At 47.8% G+C, this 17202-nt stretch overlaps 2 protein-coding genes and 1 long non-coding RNA gene across 3 annotated transcripts in view; 2 read left to right on the forward strand and 1 right to left on the reverse strand.

The window, feature by feature from the left end:
* The window catches only part of LOC138975047 (uncharacterized), an 8554-nt gene extending 7974 nt beyond the window's left edge, over nt 1-580 (forward strand). Inside the window, exon 7 of the mRNA XM_070347698.1 lies at nt 333-580. Within this exon, the coding sequence (XP_070203799.1) occupies nt 333-580 (248 nt within the window). The remainder of the gene's footprint in view (nt 1-332) is intronic.
* LOC138975055 (uncharacterized) overlaps nt 1-17202 on the forward strand; it is a 379618-nt gene that overhangs the window by 312608 nt on the left and 49808 nt on the right. The gene's annotated exons all lie outside the window — the stretch shown is intronic.
* LOC138975039 (toll-like receptor 4) lies at nt 4360-16149 on the reverse strand. The gene is made up of 3 exons (XM_070347691.1): nt 14190-16149; nt 6551-7228; nt 4360-5816 (listed from the first exon to the last, which is right to left on the reverse strand). The coding sequence occupies exons 1-3, from the start codon at nt 16083-16085 to the stop codon at nt 5535-5537; spliced, it is 2856 nt and encodes a 951-aa protein (XP_070203792.1). The 5' UTR covers nt 16086-16149; the 3' UTR covers nt 4360-5534.

Below are 17202 nucleotides of genomic sequence, written 5' to 3' on the forward strand. Positions count from 1 at the left end.
AGCAGACAGATTGATTTTACAGAAAGCAGTGTCTGAACAGTAAAGACCTATAACACAGACACCCCCCCCCCCCACAGTAAAGACCTATAACACAGACACCCCCCCCCCCCCCCACAGTAAAGACCTATAACACAGACACCCCCCCCCCCCCCCCCAAATCAAATTCACAAAAGCAAGATCCCCCGCTTTAAAATCGTCAAACATCGAACGCTGAAGAAGAAGTAGAAGAAGATCGTCTAAAATCAAAACAGCTCAAACGGAATAAGATGTGCATGTCATTAGAAAACACAATCAATGTAACTGACCACCACCCTATGACTGACCATCCCCAGGTGACGGCATGTCCTATCACCGTGGTCGACCGTTCACCACCAAGGACAGGGACCACGACACAGCCAGCTACAACTGTGCTAGGATGTTCCACGGCGCCTGGTGGTACGGGGCCTGCGTATGGTCCAACCTGAACGCTGACTACAAGGCCAACGGCAGTGTTCCTTCTTATGACGGTGTCGGCTGGGCACGTTTTGGAGGCGGCCTATTTTCCTTGAAGTTCAGCGAGATGAAGATCAGGCCCATGTAGAGCCACACTGAGAGCAACCTGCTACTGTATTCCTTTCATTATTGCAATTTTGTTGTCAATGAAAAGACACAGTTTTACAATGGATCCTTCAGTCGTGTGTCTGCTCTCTTGTTTTTAACTTACTTGTGGCGGTCTATCTTTTTCCGCTTCGAACCAGATGATTATCCCAAACCTCTATCCCAAACCTCTATCCCAAACCTCTATTCCAAACCTCTATCCCAAACCTCTATTCCAAACCTCTATCCCAAACCTCTATTCCAAACCTCTATTCCAAACCTCTATCCCAAACCTCTATCCCAAACCTCTATCCCAAACCTCTATTCCAAACCTCTATCCCAAACCTCTATCCCAAACCTCTATCCCAAACCTCTATTCCAAACCTCTATTACAAACCTCTATCCCAAACCTCTATTCCAAACCTCTATTCCAAACCTCTATCCCAAACCTCTATTCCAAACCTCTATTCCAAACCTCTATCCCAAACCTCTATCCCAAACCTCTATCCCAAACCTCTATCCCAAACCTCTATTCCAAACCTCTATCCCAAACATCTATCCCAAACCTCTATCTCAAACCTCTATTCCAAACCTCTATTCCAAACCTCTATCCCAAACCTCTATCCCAAACCTCTATTCCAAACCTCTATCCCAAACCTCTATCCCAAACCTCTATCCCAAACCTCTATTCGAAACCTCTATCCCAAACCTCTATCCCAAACCTCTATTCGAAACCTCTATCCCAAACCTCTACCCCAAACCTCTATTCCAAACCTCTATCCCAAACCTCTATCCCAAACCTCTATCCCAAACCTTTATCCCAAACCTCTATCCCAAACCTCTATCCCCAAACCTCTATCCCAAACCTCTATCCCAAACCTCTATCCCAAACTTCTATCCCAAACCTCTATCCCAAACCTCTATCCCAAACCTCTATCCCAAACCTCTATCCCAAACCTCTATCCCAAACCTCTATCCCAAACCTCTATTCCAAACCTCTATTACAAACCTCTATCCCAAACTTCTATCCCAAACCTCTATTCCAAACCTCTATTCCAAACCTCTATCCCAAACCTCTATCCCAAACCTCTATCCCAAACCTCTATCCCAAACCTCTATTCCAAACCTCTATCCCAAACCTCTATCCCAAACCTCTATCCCAAACCTCTATTCCAAACCTCTATTACAAACCTCTATCCCAAACCTCGGACCCAAACCTCTATTCCAAACCTCTATCCCAAACCTCTATTCCAAACCTCTATCCCAAACCTCTATTCGAAACCTCTATCCCAAACCTCTATCCCAAACCTCTATTCGAAACCTCTATCCCAAACCTCTATCCCAAACCTCTATCCCAAACCTCTATCCCAAACCTCTATCCCCAAACCTCTATCCCAAACCTCTATCCCCAACATCCCAAACCTCTATCCCAAACCCAAACCTCTATCCCAAACCTCTATCCCAAACCTCTATCCCAAACCTCTATTCCAAACCTCTATTCCAAACCTCTATCCCAAACCTCTATCCCAAACCTCTATCCCAAACCTCTATCCCAAACCTCTATTCCAAACCTCTATCCCAAACCTCTATCCCAAACCTCTATCCCAAACCTCTATCCCCAACATCCCAAACCTCTATCCCAAACCTCTATCCCAAACCTCTATCCCCAAACCTCTATCCAAAACCTCTATCCCAAACCTCTATCCCAAACCTCTATCCCAAACCTCTATCTATCCCAAACCTCTATCCCAAACCTCTATTCCAAACCTCTATCCCAAACCTCTATCCCAAACCTCTATTCCAAACCTAAAACTAAGCTAGAACATTGTTTTTGCTGCTTCTTTTTTTTAATCAGCTGAACATACGTTGTCATAGTGTTGGTGTGCTAACTGTATCTTTCGGACATCGCTCCTACCAGGTGGAATATCACAACAGTATCAAGCTTCAGCCCTCGCTTTATTTCCTAATGTATTTTGTGTTTGTCGCTGTTATCACTTTTACATCAATGCAGTTCACGATTACATTCTCGGATTGTTGTTGTTTACAACTTAATGTTACAGGCAGAGCAAATGTTTAAAGTTTGGCTTTGTTTCTCGTGTTTGACAAATAAAATTAATAAATCATTTTGAAAAAAGCAAGAACAGCCATGGCGATGATGTGAAACACTATGATGTGAAACACTATGATGTGAAACACTATGATGTGAAACACTATGATGTGAAACACTATGATGTGAAACACTATGATGTGAAACACTATGATGTCAAACACTATGATGTCAAACACTATGATGTCAAACACTATAATGTCAATAACTATGATGTCAAACACTATGATGTCAAACACTATGATGTCAAACACTATGATGTCAAACACTATGATGTCAAACACTATGATGTCAAACACTAGGATGTCAAACACTAGGATGTCAAACACTAGGATGTCAAACACTATGTTGGTACGAATTTGTGCGGATGGGCAAACATGCATGTGTGTATACGTGCTTGAGAGAGAGAGAGTGTGTGTGTGTGTGTGCGTGTGTGTGTGTGCGTGTGTGCGTGCGTGTGTGTGTGCGTGTGCATGTGAAGGTAGAGTGGAAGGTAGCACAGGCAGAAGAGCACATTGCAAAACGGAGACACCAAAGACACAGGGGGAGGGGGGAGGGGGGGAGAGAGAATGCTTCATGTCCTACATGCTAAATATTTCGCCTCTTGAGGACCAGATATGGGTTATATGATACGAGTTTTACGCCCTCACGGCTTTTGATGAGATACACAAGTGTACGCGTGTTTAGGTGGTATCAGCCATCTGCACTTGTGGCACAATTACCAAGGTCTTTTACGTACCATTGTGGTGACACGGGGGTGGGATATGGCTTCCGTCTCTGGGTCTGCACATACAGTTGACCCGTGTCCGTCCCGGCCGAATTCGAACCTGCGACCTCAGGATCACAAGTCCAGTGCTCTACCAACCAGTGGCATTGTGGTGACACGGGGGTGGGATATGGCTTTTGTCTCTGGGTCTGCACATAAAGTTGACCCTTGTCCGCCCCTGACCCGAATTCGAACCTGCGACCTCAGGATGACAAGTCAAGTTCTCTACCAAATGAGCTACTGGGCCCCCTAAAGACAGGGGTTGCTCTTACTTGTCTTTTATTTATATGCATAATAACGAGAAACCAGTAATGATTCTCTGAAACCAGAATTTCTGGTGTAAACAGAAAGCAGTGTAATGTAGCTAGATAACGAAGAAGGCTCTAAAAAGAAAAGAAAATACAATGATCAACAACAGGCCTTCTAAGTCCTACATGACATAATACAAAGCATAAACCAATGAATGTAACATTGGACACATTTATCATAACAAATATAGACAGATAACAATACAGACAAAGTCCTGCAGACACAGCATTCTCTGAAACAGAATCCACAGTGAGTTAAACAACTCCACAACAGCTGGTGTCCAGGGAGGTAATCAACATCTTCACCTAGGCCTAAGCCTTGTATAGTATAATGAACCAACGGCGAAAACAACAACTGGAAAATAATAGTTATTATAAAGCTTGTTCATCGCCATGGAGACACATCTTCATCGGGTTGAATAATAACAAGAATGAGAAAAGATAAGACTGTATAAAAGTATAGACTGGGTGGCCGAGTGGTAACGCACTTGTACTCGGAAGCGAGAGGTTGCGAGTTCGACCCTGGGTCAGGGCGTTAGCAATTTTCTCCCCCCTTTCCTAACCTAGGTGGTGGGTTCAAGTGCTAGTCTTTCGGATGAGACGAAAAACCGAGGTCCCTTCGTGTACACTACATTGGGATGTGCACGTTAAAGATCCCACGATTGACAAAAGGGTCTTTCCTGGCAAAATTGTATAGGCATAGATAAAAATGTCCACCAAAATACCCGTGTGACTTGGAATAATAGGCCGTGAAAAGTAGGATATGCGCCGAAATGGCTGCGATCTGCTGGCCGATGTGAATGCGTGATGTATTGTGTAAAAAAAAATTCCATCTCACACGGCATAAATAAATGCCTGCGCCTTGAATATTTGCGCGATATAAATTGCATAAAAATAAAAAAAATAAAAAATCCCTGCGCTTAGAACTGTACCCACGGAATACGCGCGATATAAGCCTCATATTGATTGATTGATAACTCAGGCATGGGGAAAGCGCAAGCTCGCACGCATCAAAATGAAGCGTAAGACAACAGTCCATTACTTTACAGGAAAACATGGCTAAATCACAACGTCTGTTATCACAATGTTTAGTTTTTATCAGTCGCAAAGCTCTTCTGCAGGCAACCGCCTTTAAAGTGCAAACATGGGAATTAACATGCAGATTTCACCACTTTGATGCCATCCACTGATAGAAAGTGTTACATATACTATTCTATCAGCAGGAGTACATATTTCATCTATACGGGCCTTATTTTGTCCGTTTTGCGAATCGCGTCAGAGCTGGAGCTTAGCTCCGCCCATTTCGTTCTAGCTTGGAAAGGTATTATCTTTTAATTTGAACAGAAGTCCAACGCTGTGACCTTGAATTTTCACCATGTCTAAACAGACAGCATGTAAAATTAAAAATATCTAGCTTTTAGAACATCGGGAAGAAATTCTCAACGTCAAGTTTTTTGTTCATAGACGGACGGACGGACAAAGAAGACCGCTGTCGGTCCTCCATACAGACGAACGCTGCTCATTCCTATCAAAATCTGAACAAAACAAAAACAAAAAGTAACTCAAACAACGGACCATGGGACAAAACACGAGTCTAAATTAACCCGTATCTTCGCCCGGTCTGACTATCGATAAGGCGAGTTGAGGCACTGTTAGCACGTAATCTTATCATTCCAGCTTTTTCCTTTAACAAAAACAAGAACTGTTACCAAAACTGGTTGCTGTGGTGTTTTATGTTTTGGGAGATCAAAAACAAGAACTTGCGACGAACACTCGATCAAATTGGGTCACTAGCAATACGATCTCCCAGGGTGACCCAGATGCTGTGGCGAGAGGTGACAGTCCCGGGCACGTGGTACACACAGCTCTCGGGGATCATACGCAGCAGTGTCCTCATGGACAGGTGGCTGGGCACCCTGGCTGCCCAGGGCTGCAGCGGTCCCATCATCAGCACCAGCACGCGGTCCGGCAAGGTGTCGCTGATGCTGCCCTGAGCCTGCAGCACTGAGAAGCCCGACCAGTCGTCCTGAAGGAAGGTCTGCGTCACCAGCAGTACCACCTAAACACACACAAAGCTCGCGATAAGTACCAATCCCCATGTCAAGCTGATAAAGCGGACTGGTCAAACAGCTGGTCAGTGTCACCAGCAGTAACACCTGAACACACACAAAGACCACGCTGACAACCGATAGGCTCACGGCCATGTCAAACTGATGAAGCCGACAGTAGGTCTGTGTCACCAGCTGGTACGAGATCTGAAGCGAGATCTTTCGTAACCGCGTATCATTCGCGAATAACATTCAGGCAATAAGCCATCGCAGAATACCTCGCCAACCGAAACAGGGCAACACTATCAATATAAGGGTATGATCCACTGAGTGCAATTTTCGAAAAAGGAATCCTTATCAGCACACACAAACACACGCACACTTTCACACAAACGTCTTAAAGCTCTGCAATCTATCAACCAGTCAGATTGTATGAGAAGCAGAACCACAGTGGAACCACCGGTAGCTCAGTGGGTAGAGCACTGGACTTGCGATTCGAGGGTCACAGGTTCGAATCCGGGCCGGGGAGGACATAGGCCAACTTTATGTGCACTCAGAGACGGTATCCATGATCCACCCCCGTGTCACCACTGTGACCTCGGTCATTCTGCCATAGGTGCAGGTGGCTGATAACACCCACCTTCCAGCTTCCATTGTTGTACATTATGAAGCTTATGTCCGGCATGGGTCAAACATAACATTTGTAGTCATGTTGGGGGGAATAAAAATTAAAAAAAACACCCACCTTCCAGCTACGCTCCACAGAGCGGGCGATCCCCTCAGGCAGGGAGGAGCCAGGCATGATTTCATCGATCAGTAGCGACAGCCGCAGACCGGGTCTGGCATTCCCCACAGCTTGCTTCAACTTCATGGCCAGCTCAAGGTCGTCGTCAGCGTACACAAACACAGCGTCGTTCTGGAAGTCGTGGCGGCGCGGCAGTCGCAGGTGACGCAGCACGCGCCAGGCGTGACGCACGTACGTCCACTTGCTCCACAGCAGGTACGTCAGCAGCAAGCCCAACACCTGTACCAGCAGCGCCACCGCGGACACCGTCAGGAAGGCCAGCCCCACGCAGCGCCGCCAGTGAGCCTCCCACTGCGCCATCACGGATAACGTGCTGCCCATCCCGCCGTCCTCCAGGACACAGGGGTAGTCGCGGCCGTTGTCGTCGTAGTCGTCGTCGTAGGCCAGGTTGTGGTTGTCGCCGTCCAGCCTGACGACGGTGGTGGCCAGCCAACGGACCATGTCCAACGTCTGGCACGTGCAGGTCAAGGGGTTACCGCGCAGGCGCAGTGTGACGGTGTGCTTTGCTGCCAGGTTGTCCAGGGTTTGTCTGACGTCAGGGTCCATGGAGGGGATCATGTTGTGGGACAGGTCTAGATGTGAGAGGGATGTCTGCATGGACACATCCACTGGTACTGTCTGCACACAGAGAGAGAACAGGTCAAGATAGGACAGGGGCGTCTGCATGGACACATCCACTGGTACTGTCTGCACACAGAGAGAGAGAACAGGTCAAGATAGGACAGGGGCGTCTGCATGGACACATCCACTGGTACTGTCTGCACACAGAGAGAGAACAGGTCAAGATAGGACAGGGATGTCTGCATGGACACATCCACTGGCACTGTCTGCACACAGAGAGAACAGGTCAAGATAGGACAGGGATGTCTGCATGGACACATCCACTGGCACTGTCTGCACACAGAGAGAGAACAGGACAAGATAGGGCAATGATGTCTGCATGGACACATCCACTGGCACTGTCTGCACACAGAGAGAGAACAGGACCAGATAGGACAGGGGTGTCTGCATGGACACATCCACTGGTACTGTCTGCACACAGAGAGAGAACAGGACCAGATAGGACAGGGATGTCTGCATGGACACATCCACTGGTACAGTCTGCACACAGAGAGAGAACACGTCAAGATAGGACAGGGATGTCTGCATGGACACATCTACTGGTACTGTCTGCACACAGAGAGAGAACAGGTCAAGATAGGACAGGGATGTCTGCATGGACACATCCACTGGTACTGTCTGCACACAGAGAGAGAACAGGTCAAGATAGGACAGGGATGTCTGCATGGACACATCCACTGGCACTGTCTGCACACAGAGAGAGAACAGGTCAAGATAGGACAGGGATGTCTGCATGGACACATCCACTGGCACTGTCTGCACACAGAGAGAGAACAGGTCAAGATAGGACAGGGATGTCTGCATGGACACATCTACTGGTACAGTCTGCACACAGAGAGAGAACACGTCTAGATAGGACAGGGATGTCTGCATGGACACATCCACTGGTACTGTCTGCACACAGAGAGAGAACAGGTCAAGATAGGACAGGGATGTCTGCATGGACACATCCACTGGTACTGTCTGCACACAGAGAGAGAACAGGTCAAGATAGGACAGGGATGTCTGCATGGACACATTGTTACACGACACTTGAGATTGCCACAAGTTCTCAAACGTCGTATAGTTGTGTTCTTTTATTCTACGTCGCCCGTCTTCGCAGCAACAGAAAACAACTCGTCAAATTGAGTTCGAGGATTTATTCAGCATTCAATACATACAACTGCACAACGTAGCAGAACTCAAATAGAAGCTTTTTTAACATTCAAATCGCGCTGGCATATATAGTAAATACTCAATCTCGAGAATATTCCAGACCGAACATGATACAACTACATTATATGCGAACCGCCCATGGACTAGAATGGTGACGTTCTCTGTGACGTACATCAAAAGGTGCCGACCCTCTTAATCCGATCGAACGCCACGAACTCACACTAAAACAGCATGGTAAACAACTTGTTTTGACAGGACTAGAAAGTTCACCTGCATTCTCGTCCAAGCATAAATATTGTGTTTACAAAATATAATATCGGTACCTTCCCACAAAGTACAAATAAGTCAACTACATGCAACACACAAAACCGAACCAAAGTTCAGCAACGGTAGCGTTTCCTAACATTACCCCCAACACCAGAAGAAATTTACCTAATTTCTTTCAATCATTGAAACGCTACCTGCACACATATTATGTATACATAACAGATTGAAATCCAGGTATGTACATTAGTCTGTTAGAGAATGAACACAGTTTCACTCACATACTCGGCTGAGAAAATCTGCTCCAACATTGTCTGAACCCTTGATCGATTCCACTCGCATATCAAAGTTCTGCAAGTACATCACCCACCTCATGATACGATTATTCACAAACTTCGCAGAGTTCAGGTAGGTGAGGGGTTTGTGATCAGTCTGAAGCACGAATTTCACCCCTTGGAGGTAGAGTTCAAATTTCTTGATTCCCCACACGATGGCTAAACACTCTTTCTCCATGGTCGAGTAGTTCTTCTCGGCTCCTGACAGCTTCTTGCTGGCATAGCTGACCGGAAACGGTTTACCTCCATGTTCTTGCATCAGCATGGCGCCGATCCCTTCGTCCGATGCGTCTGTACGCAAGATGAACTCTTTGGCGGTATCAGGAAGGCGTAGCACCGGGTCTCGTGACATCAGGTCGCGCACGGTCTGGTATGCCTTCTCCTGAGCTGGTCCCCAAAGTATTCGGTTGGGGCATCCTTTCCGGGTCATGTCCGACAAAGGCGCCGTTATGGCGGCGAAGTTTGGAATGAACTCTCTGTAGTACCCAGCCAATCCAAGGAAGGATCGCACCTGCTTCTTGGTTTCAGGACGTGGCGCATTGAGGATCTTGGTGACGTTTTCCAACAAAAGCCCCTTTTGACCTTCCTTCAGTGAATGACCTATGAAGTCAACGTTGTCGGTCCCCAAAATGCACTTGCTGGGTCTCACGGTCAGATTGGCTTTTGTCAGGCGGGAAAACAGTTCCCTCAAAGTCTCCAGATGCTCCGCAAAGGTCTCCGTGTGGACTAGCAGATCATCCCAGTAGTACACAACATTCTTCATTCCTTTGAGCATTTTCCGCATTCCCCTCTTAAGGGTAGCACCACTGTTCACCATGCCAAAAGGCATCCGCAGGCACTCATACGTTCCGTCTGGAGTTGCAAAGGCGGTCTTTGGTATGTCCTCTTCGCGCACAGGAATTTGCCAATATCCCTTGCTGAGATCGATCTTTGAGAAGATCCTACTGCCAGTCAACTGTCGGAATAGATCAGTTGCCGTCGGCATTGGTTCAGGGTCAAACACGGTGATCTTATTCACTTTCCTGAAGTCAATGCATACCCTGTTTGTGCCGTCTTTCTTCTTGACCACAACAACGGGAGATGAGTAAGGGGATGATGATTCACGGATGACCCCCATCTTCAACATGTTGTCGATGTCCTTCTTCAAGGATTCCCGAGCCTGAAACGGGATAGGGTATGGTTTTGAGCGAACAGGAACGTCAGATGTGAGGTGGACTTCATGTTCGACCAAGGACGTAGAGCCTGGAACATCAGAGAACCTATGGGTGAAGTCGCCCATAAAATCATGCAGCTCCTTCTGCTGATCTTCTGTCAGGTCAGGTCCTAGCTTGACGTCATCCACTCCCTCTTTCTTGTGGAGGTCTCCCAACTCCAGTAGTTCCTCACCGTCGAACTCGTCTAGTTCGGCTGGTTCTTCCACACTTGCTGCGACCTGTACTGCTTCCGGAGGTCTCTCCACATACAGTTTCAGGAGGTTAGCGTGGTAGATCTTGGACTTCTTGCCGACATTCACCTTGTAGTCGTTGATCCCTACCACGGCCTCAACCTCGTATGGGCCTTTCCATTGCATCAGTAGTTTGTTGTGATCAGTGGGAAGCAGTATCAGCACTTTGTTACCTGGTGTAAACTTCCTGTTTACGGCTTTGCGGTCGTAGTAGTGCTTTCCACTATCCTGAGACTTTCTCAAGTTTTCTCTCGCAATCTCGAGAGTCTCCTCCAGTTTCTCTCGCAACTCGAACACGTACTGGTAACTGTTCTTCACTTCAGGTGTGTCCACATCTTTCGTCCACAATTCCTTTAGTATCTGCATCGGGCCTCTCACGGTCCGCCCGTACATCAGCTCGAACGGGGAGAATCCAGTGGACTCTTGTGGCACCTCCCTGTATGCAAACAGCAAGGCATTGATGTAGCGATGCCACTGCCTTGGCTGCTCACTGCATAGTTTCTTCAGCGTGGACTTCAGCGTCGCATTGAATTTTTCGACCAGCCCATTGCACATCGGGTGATAGGGTGTCGTAGTCAAGTGACGAATGCTCAGCAGCCTGTTGACCTCTTCCATGCATTCAGAGACAAACTGTGTCCCCAGGTCTGTGAGGATCTCTTCAGGAACCCCAATTCTGCTGAAAATGTCCACAAGTGCCTCGGCAACAGTCTCGGTGTCAATTTTCTTCAGAGGCACGGCTTCTGGGTACCTGGTTGCATAGTCTACCAGGGTCAGTACCCAACGATGACCCGCTTCACTTGGCGGTTTGATCTCGCCGATGAGGTCAATGGCCACCCTCTTGAAAGGTCGGTCGATCAAAGGCATCTTCTGCAACGGCACTTTCGGGACCCTTCCTCGAGGTATGGTTTTCTGGCAAATATCGCACGATCGGCAGAATCGAGTCACATCTGCATGCAGTCCTGGCCAGTAAAACGCAGCCTGGATTCTGTCCGATGTCTTCTTGACACCCAGGTGACCTCCCATAATAGAGTCGTGGGCCACCTCCATCACCTGGCGCCTAAGTGGTTGAGGCACCAGAACTTGACGTAATGGCTTCCCACCGTTGACTCTCGGGTGCTGGAACACTCTGTACAGGATCTTGGCCTTTACTTCAAAGTGCACAGTGCCTTCGCCCTTAGTCATCTCCTTGACAGGACGACTCCTGTACTTTGTCAAGGTCAAATCAGCTTCCTGTAGCTGAATCAGCCGATCCCTGTCCACGACAGCAGTTGCAGAACTGTTGGTGACCCTGAGTGGCGTAGTTGTTTTGTCCTTCTTCGCCTGGGCTCTGGTCGTCACAGCGCTTACAACCTGCGGCTGGTCGCGGCGATGCACAGTTGCTCTGTCATCTCGTAACAGTTCGCTGATATCTTCATTCGCGAATGGCAGTGGGTCTTCCTCCTCAGCAGCAGGCTGAGCTGAGCCCATTCTCCATTCGAAATCAGGGTCATCAGGACGTCTCGCACCCCCAATGTTCCCAATTAGTAGATCGTACAAGGGCTTCTTCGGGCAGACGGCCTCAACTTCTCCGTTGAAGTCTGGAGTATCGATCTGGTCCTTCCCGTCAGCAAATGCTGGAAGTTTCGGTGCCCTGTGTTGCATTTGCTGCTGGTTATCTCTTAGGCGTGGTGCCTCGTGCTCATTTTGAACACGCGCCATTTCTGTCTGAAGCTCTAAGCGCTTCATCTCCATTTTTATTTGGAGCTCTAAGCGTTTCAGCTCAATTTGCCTTTCTCTTTCTTCACGCTGCGCTTGTCTTTCTTCACGCTGCGCTTGTCTTTCTTCACGCTCACTCTGCGCTTGTCTTTCTTCACGCTCACGCTGCGCTTGTCTTTCTTCACGCTGCGCCAGGAGTCGTGTCTGGGACTCGACGAACTCCGTCAACTGCTTGCCTTTTAGTCCCAGTTCAATTCCTTTTCCCCAGAACTCAGCCATTCTGGTCTTTTCCGGTGCGTTCGTCTGTATTCTTTCACAGCCCCGAACGTAGACGAATGTAGTCTTCTAAAAGAACACAGTCTCTACTGCACCTCCGATGCTTCTCTCGTCGCTGTTCACCTTCGTAGACGCAGGCTGCCACCCTCCTCGTCTAACGTGACGGCGCACTCTGCTCACGATACGTACACGACGTACCCCAGTCGTATTTCGTAGTATTAATGCACTAGCTCCGCGACGAAGTCCGTCTCGTCCAAACGGCAGCTAACCTCTGTAATCCCGATACACTCCGGCGTCGCTCACCGTACCGAGCTGCGGCGATTACCAAACTCTTCACCAATCACACCGAATCCACGGTTCCGTAGTCTCAATACTGATCTCTCAGGATACACCCGATTGATGGCTACCTCCTGTGACTGTCTTGACACTAGTCCTTGTTGCTGGAAAACCCTTGGCGTTAAACGTAGATCCTTGGCTTGGCCCCCAATTGTTACACGACACTTGAGATTGCCACAAGTTCTCAAACGTCGTATAGTTGTGTTCTTTTATTCTACGTCGCCCGTCTTCGCAGCAACAGAAAACAACTCGTCAAATTGAGTTCGAGGATTTATTCAGCATTCAATACATACAACTGCACAACGTAGCAGAACTCAAATAGAAGCTTTTTTAACATTCAAATCGCGCTGGCATATATAGTAAATACTCAATCTCGAGAATATTCCAGACCGAACATGATACAACTACATTATATGCGAACCGCCCATGGACTAGAATGGTGACGTTCTCTGTGACGTACATCAAAAGGTGCCGACGCCCTTAATCCGATCGAACGCCACGAACTCACACTAAAACAGCATGGTAAACAACTTGTTTTGACAGGACTAGAAAGTTCACCTGCATTCTCGTCCAAGCATAAATATTGTGTTTACAAAATATAATATCGGTACCTTCCCACAAAGTACAAATAAGTCAACTACATGCAACACACAAAACCGAACCAAAGTTCAGCAACGGTAGCGTTTCCTAACACACATCCACTGGCACTGTCTGCACACAGAGAGAGAACAGGTCAAGATAGGACAGGGATGTCTGCATGGACACATCCACTGGTACTGTCTGCACACAGAGAGAGAACAGGTCAAGATAGGACAGGGATGTCTGCATGGACACATCTACTGGTACTGTCTGCACACAGAGAGAGAACAGGACCATAGAGGACAGGGATGTCTGCCTGGACACATCTACTGGTACTGTCTGCACACAGAGAGAGAACAGGACCATAGAGGACAGGGATGTCTGCATGGACACATCCACTGGCACTGTCTGCACACAGAGAGAACAGGTCATGGTAGGACAGGGATGTCCGCATGAATAAATCCACTGGTTCTGTCTGTACAGAAGAAATAGATAGAGAACAAGACCAAATAGGAAAAGAATATATACCATTCACCTTGGTCGTGACACAGCCAGACACTCACACATGTGTTTGTATCTCTTAAACTATTGATTGATCCTCAAACACGACCATTTCTTCTGAGAACTATCTTTGTTAACAAACAAACAAACGATGACGTAATTTGAACAACACAGTCCGGATTTTGTGGGTCGTGGACGACCCATATGGAATTAAACACGGAATGTTATTGTTTTTATCCCTATTCGGATGACGTGGGTCATGTACGACCCATACATTTTATGTTGACTCCTTCTTTAGAAAGTATTGTTCCTACACGATCCCCATCAGCCGGACTGTGTAGTCCAAAACGTGATCCGGTGAATGATGTCCGACCTGAAACCGATTCCGAGCCAGACCAAGCCAGCTAAGACTGAGCTGGTGTCGAAGCAAATCTTCAGGCAAGTCCAGCAGGTTGTTGTCACTCAGGTCCAGCACCTCAAGGTCCCGCAAGGGCCGAAGCAGCTCCGAGCCGTTGACCTGTAGAAAGTCCTGTTTGACGTGTATGTTGGATACGTTCAGACGTCGCAGAGTGGTCATGTGCTGGAAGAGGCCAGTGCCCATGACATGGCAGTTGTTACTGCTGAGGTCAAAGTCCTTGATGGCCGTGAGGCCGGTGATGGTGAAGTCACAGTCGTAGGCGCCGTCGTAGGCCAAGTTCAGGGTGGTGATGTTTCCTCCCTGTGTAAAGTTGATCCCTTGGGGCAGCTGTCCCAATGTTTGGATGGCTGCCCTGAGGTTGAACACTCTCAATGACCTTGCCATGTTTAGCTGTACAGTGATATTTAGTTGTCTGGAAGCGTCCACGGTAGGTCGATGGTTGTACCCTATAGTGAAGGCTTTCTGATTTTGAATCTCGAATATTTCCATGTTAGTCGTGCCTACGAACAGTTTCATTAACAGAGACTTTGCAGCAGAGCCTAGCTTGTTATAGGATAGGTCCATGTGCCTCAGGCATTTCACCAACGGTGAATCCATGAGTAAACCTCTGGAGGACATTCCAGCGATGTTGTCACCGTGCAGGTTGAGCTTTTTGATGCACGTGCTATATAGGTACTTCGTGTTTGTGGTGTCCAGTGTGGTGGGCAGATCACGACGCGTATTTTGGGAAAAGTCCACGAGGTCCATGGTCTGGTTCTGGAGACCGTACAGTGCCAGCAGCAAGGACGACAGGTACAGAGTATCACGGTGAAGACAGGCGGTCAGGCTGGAAAGCCTGGGCAGGCCACAGAAAGCGCACGTCTCCACGTGGAACAAAGAGCAACCCTTGATAACCAAGGTCCGCAGGCCGGAGTGACGAAAAGCGTGCAGCGTGTGGTTGGCAAGGCGCCTCAAGCGGCAGCCTCTGCCGTCAATGGCTTCTAAAGTCAGTGAGGTGAGACGGGTCAGCGAGGTGAAGGCCGCACCGAAGTGAGTGTCGCTGAAGGTGTCTATGGACAGGGCCCGCAGAGAAGGCAGCGGCGTGAACACGTTCAGAGGGTGGTCGCCCTCAGTGCTGTCGTCGTTGCCCGCCAGGTACAGCTCTTGCAGGGCGACGAGAGGACTGAACACACCAGGAGGGTATGTGCTGTTGTCAAGTGCAAGGCTGTTGCCAATGAGGTCAAGGACTCGCAATTTGCGCAGACCGTTGAAAGCCGCCTGGTGGAGGACTGACAGCTTGTTTCTTTTCAAAATGAGATGTTGAAGGTTTAACAGTGGCTTGAAGACGTTGTCGCCAACAGTACGCAGCGCATTCGTTCCCAGGTTTAGAACCCGCAGCCATGGTGTGTGGCGCAAAGCTCCTGTGGGCACGGAGTCTAACCGGTTGTTACTCAGGTCAAGAGATGTCAGCTGAGTCACGTGGCTGAGTGTCACGTGCGACAGCTGCGTCAGTCTGGTGTGACTTAGTGTCAGCTGTGTCAGATTGTGCAGACCCCGGAAGACGTCACCCGACAACGAGCACAGCGCGTTGCCCCCCAAGCTCAACTCTTGTAAGTGTGGCGTGTCCAGGAAAGCGTCATCAGGTAATGACGTCAGGGAGTTGTGACTGATATCAAGCTGACGTAGACCTGTGAAGCTCGGGTCCGCGAGACCGACGAGAGAGGAGAGAAAGTTAAAAGAGATATCTAGCCCCGTCACAGCAGCGGGGAAGTCGCCAGGAAACTTAGTCAGTCGACGGTGATCGCATTGAGCTTCAAATTTGTCCTTTGACTTGGCGAAGTTGCAGGGTACTGCTGTGACGTCGTGGGACATCAAACAGACGACGCCGATAAAGACCACGAGATCGCAGCTTAACACCGAGAGGCTGCGTTGTTTCATTCTGCGTCTGCATGATAAAATGAAGGAAAGAAATTGTATTGTAGCAACGAGTGTCTTCATCACAAATGTCTCTATAGGACGAAGGAGAAAAGACTTTTTGCTTTATATAAAACTGATCCATCTACTCTCACACACAGAGACACACACACACACACACACACACACACACACACACACACACACACACACACGCACGCACGTATGCACAAACACACACACACACACCCGAACGCACGTATGCACGCACACACACACACACACACACACACACACGCACATACATACACACACACAAGCACATACACACACACACAGACACACACACAAACACACACACACACTCACACACACACAAACTAACACACACACACACACAAACTAACACACACACACACACACACACACACACACACACATACACACATGTCTACTTACTGTGAGAGATGAAACGATAGAATATCAACTGCACAAATACCAAAAGACAAGAATGGGGCAACAGGATGAGCGCATGAACCGGATCTTTTCAATGAGGAAGGTAGGCCAACTCAATAATTATGTAGGATGAAACAGGTTTCACAATAAGGTACACGACAAATGCAGAATAATATTATAGGTTTGTGTTTACTCGTGTCAGCTACTCCCAAGCTATGCCCTGAAGCGACAGAGGGTCTATAACATGTGTATCCCGTTGTTTCATTCTCAGTGTTTACTTAAAGGCACAGTTAGCTTCCGGTAAACCACCACAGACACTATCTGGCTTATACACACAGTACAAACACCCTTTCGTTTAAACACTCATTGCTTGAGAACAACCTAGGTGCCCTCCGTAAAGAGCGAGCAATTTTCAAACAATTATTTGTTGTATGGCCAGCCAGATTATCTGTACAGACAATCGGACGCCTCGTTTTGGCGCTAGACCTAACTTGTAAAATTTCAATAATAAATTGATAGCTTGTTACACAAACATCCTTAAATCATAAAAGAATTCTATTTTCATCAAGACAAGATCAGTACAATTCCAAGTTTTGAAAGTTACTGTTTGAAAAAAGAA

The sequence above is a fragment of the Littorina saxatilis genome, linkage group LG9 (assembly GCF_037325665.1).
Source record: "Littorina saxatilis isolate snail1 linkage group LG9, US_GU_Lsax_2.0, whole genome shotgun sequence".
Taxonomy (NCBI): domain Eukaryota; kingdom Metazoa; phylum Mollusca; class Gastropoda; order Littorinimorpha; family Littorinidae; genus Littorina; species Littorina saxatilis.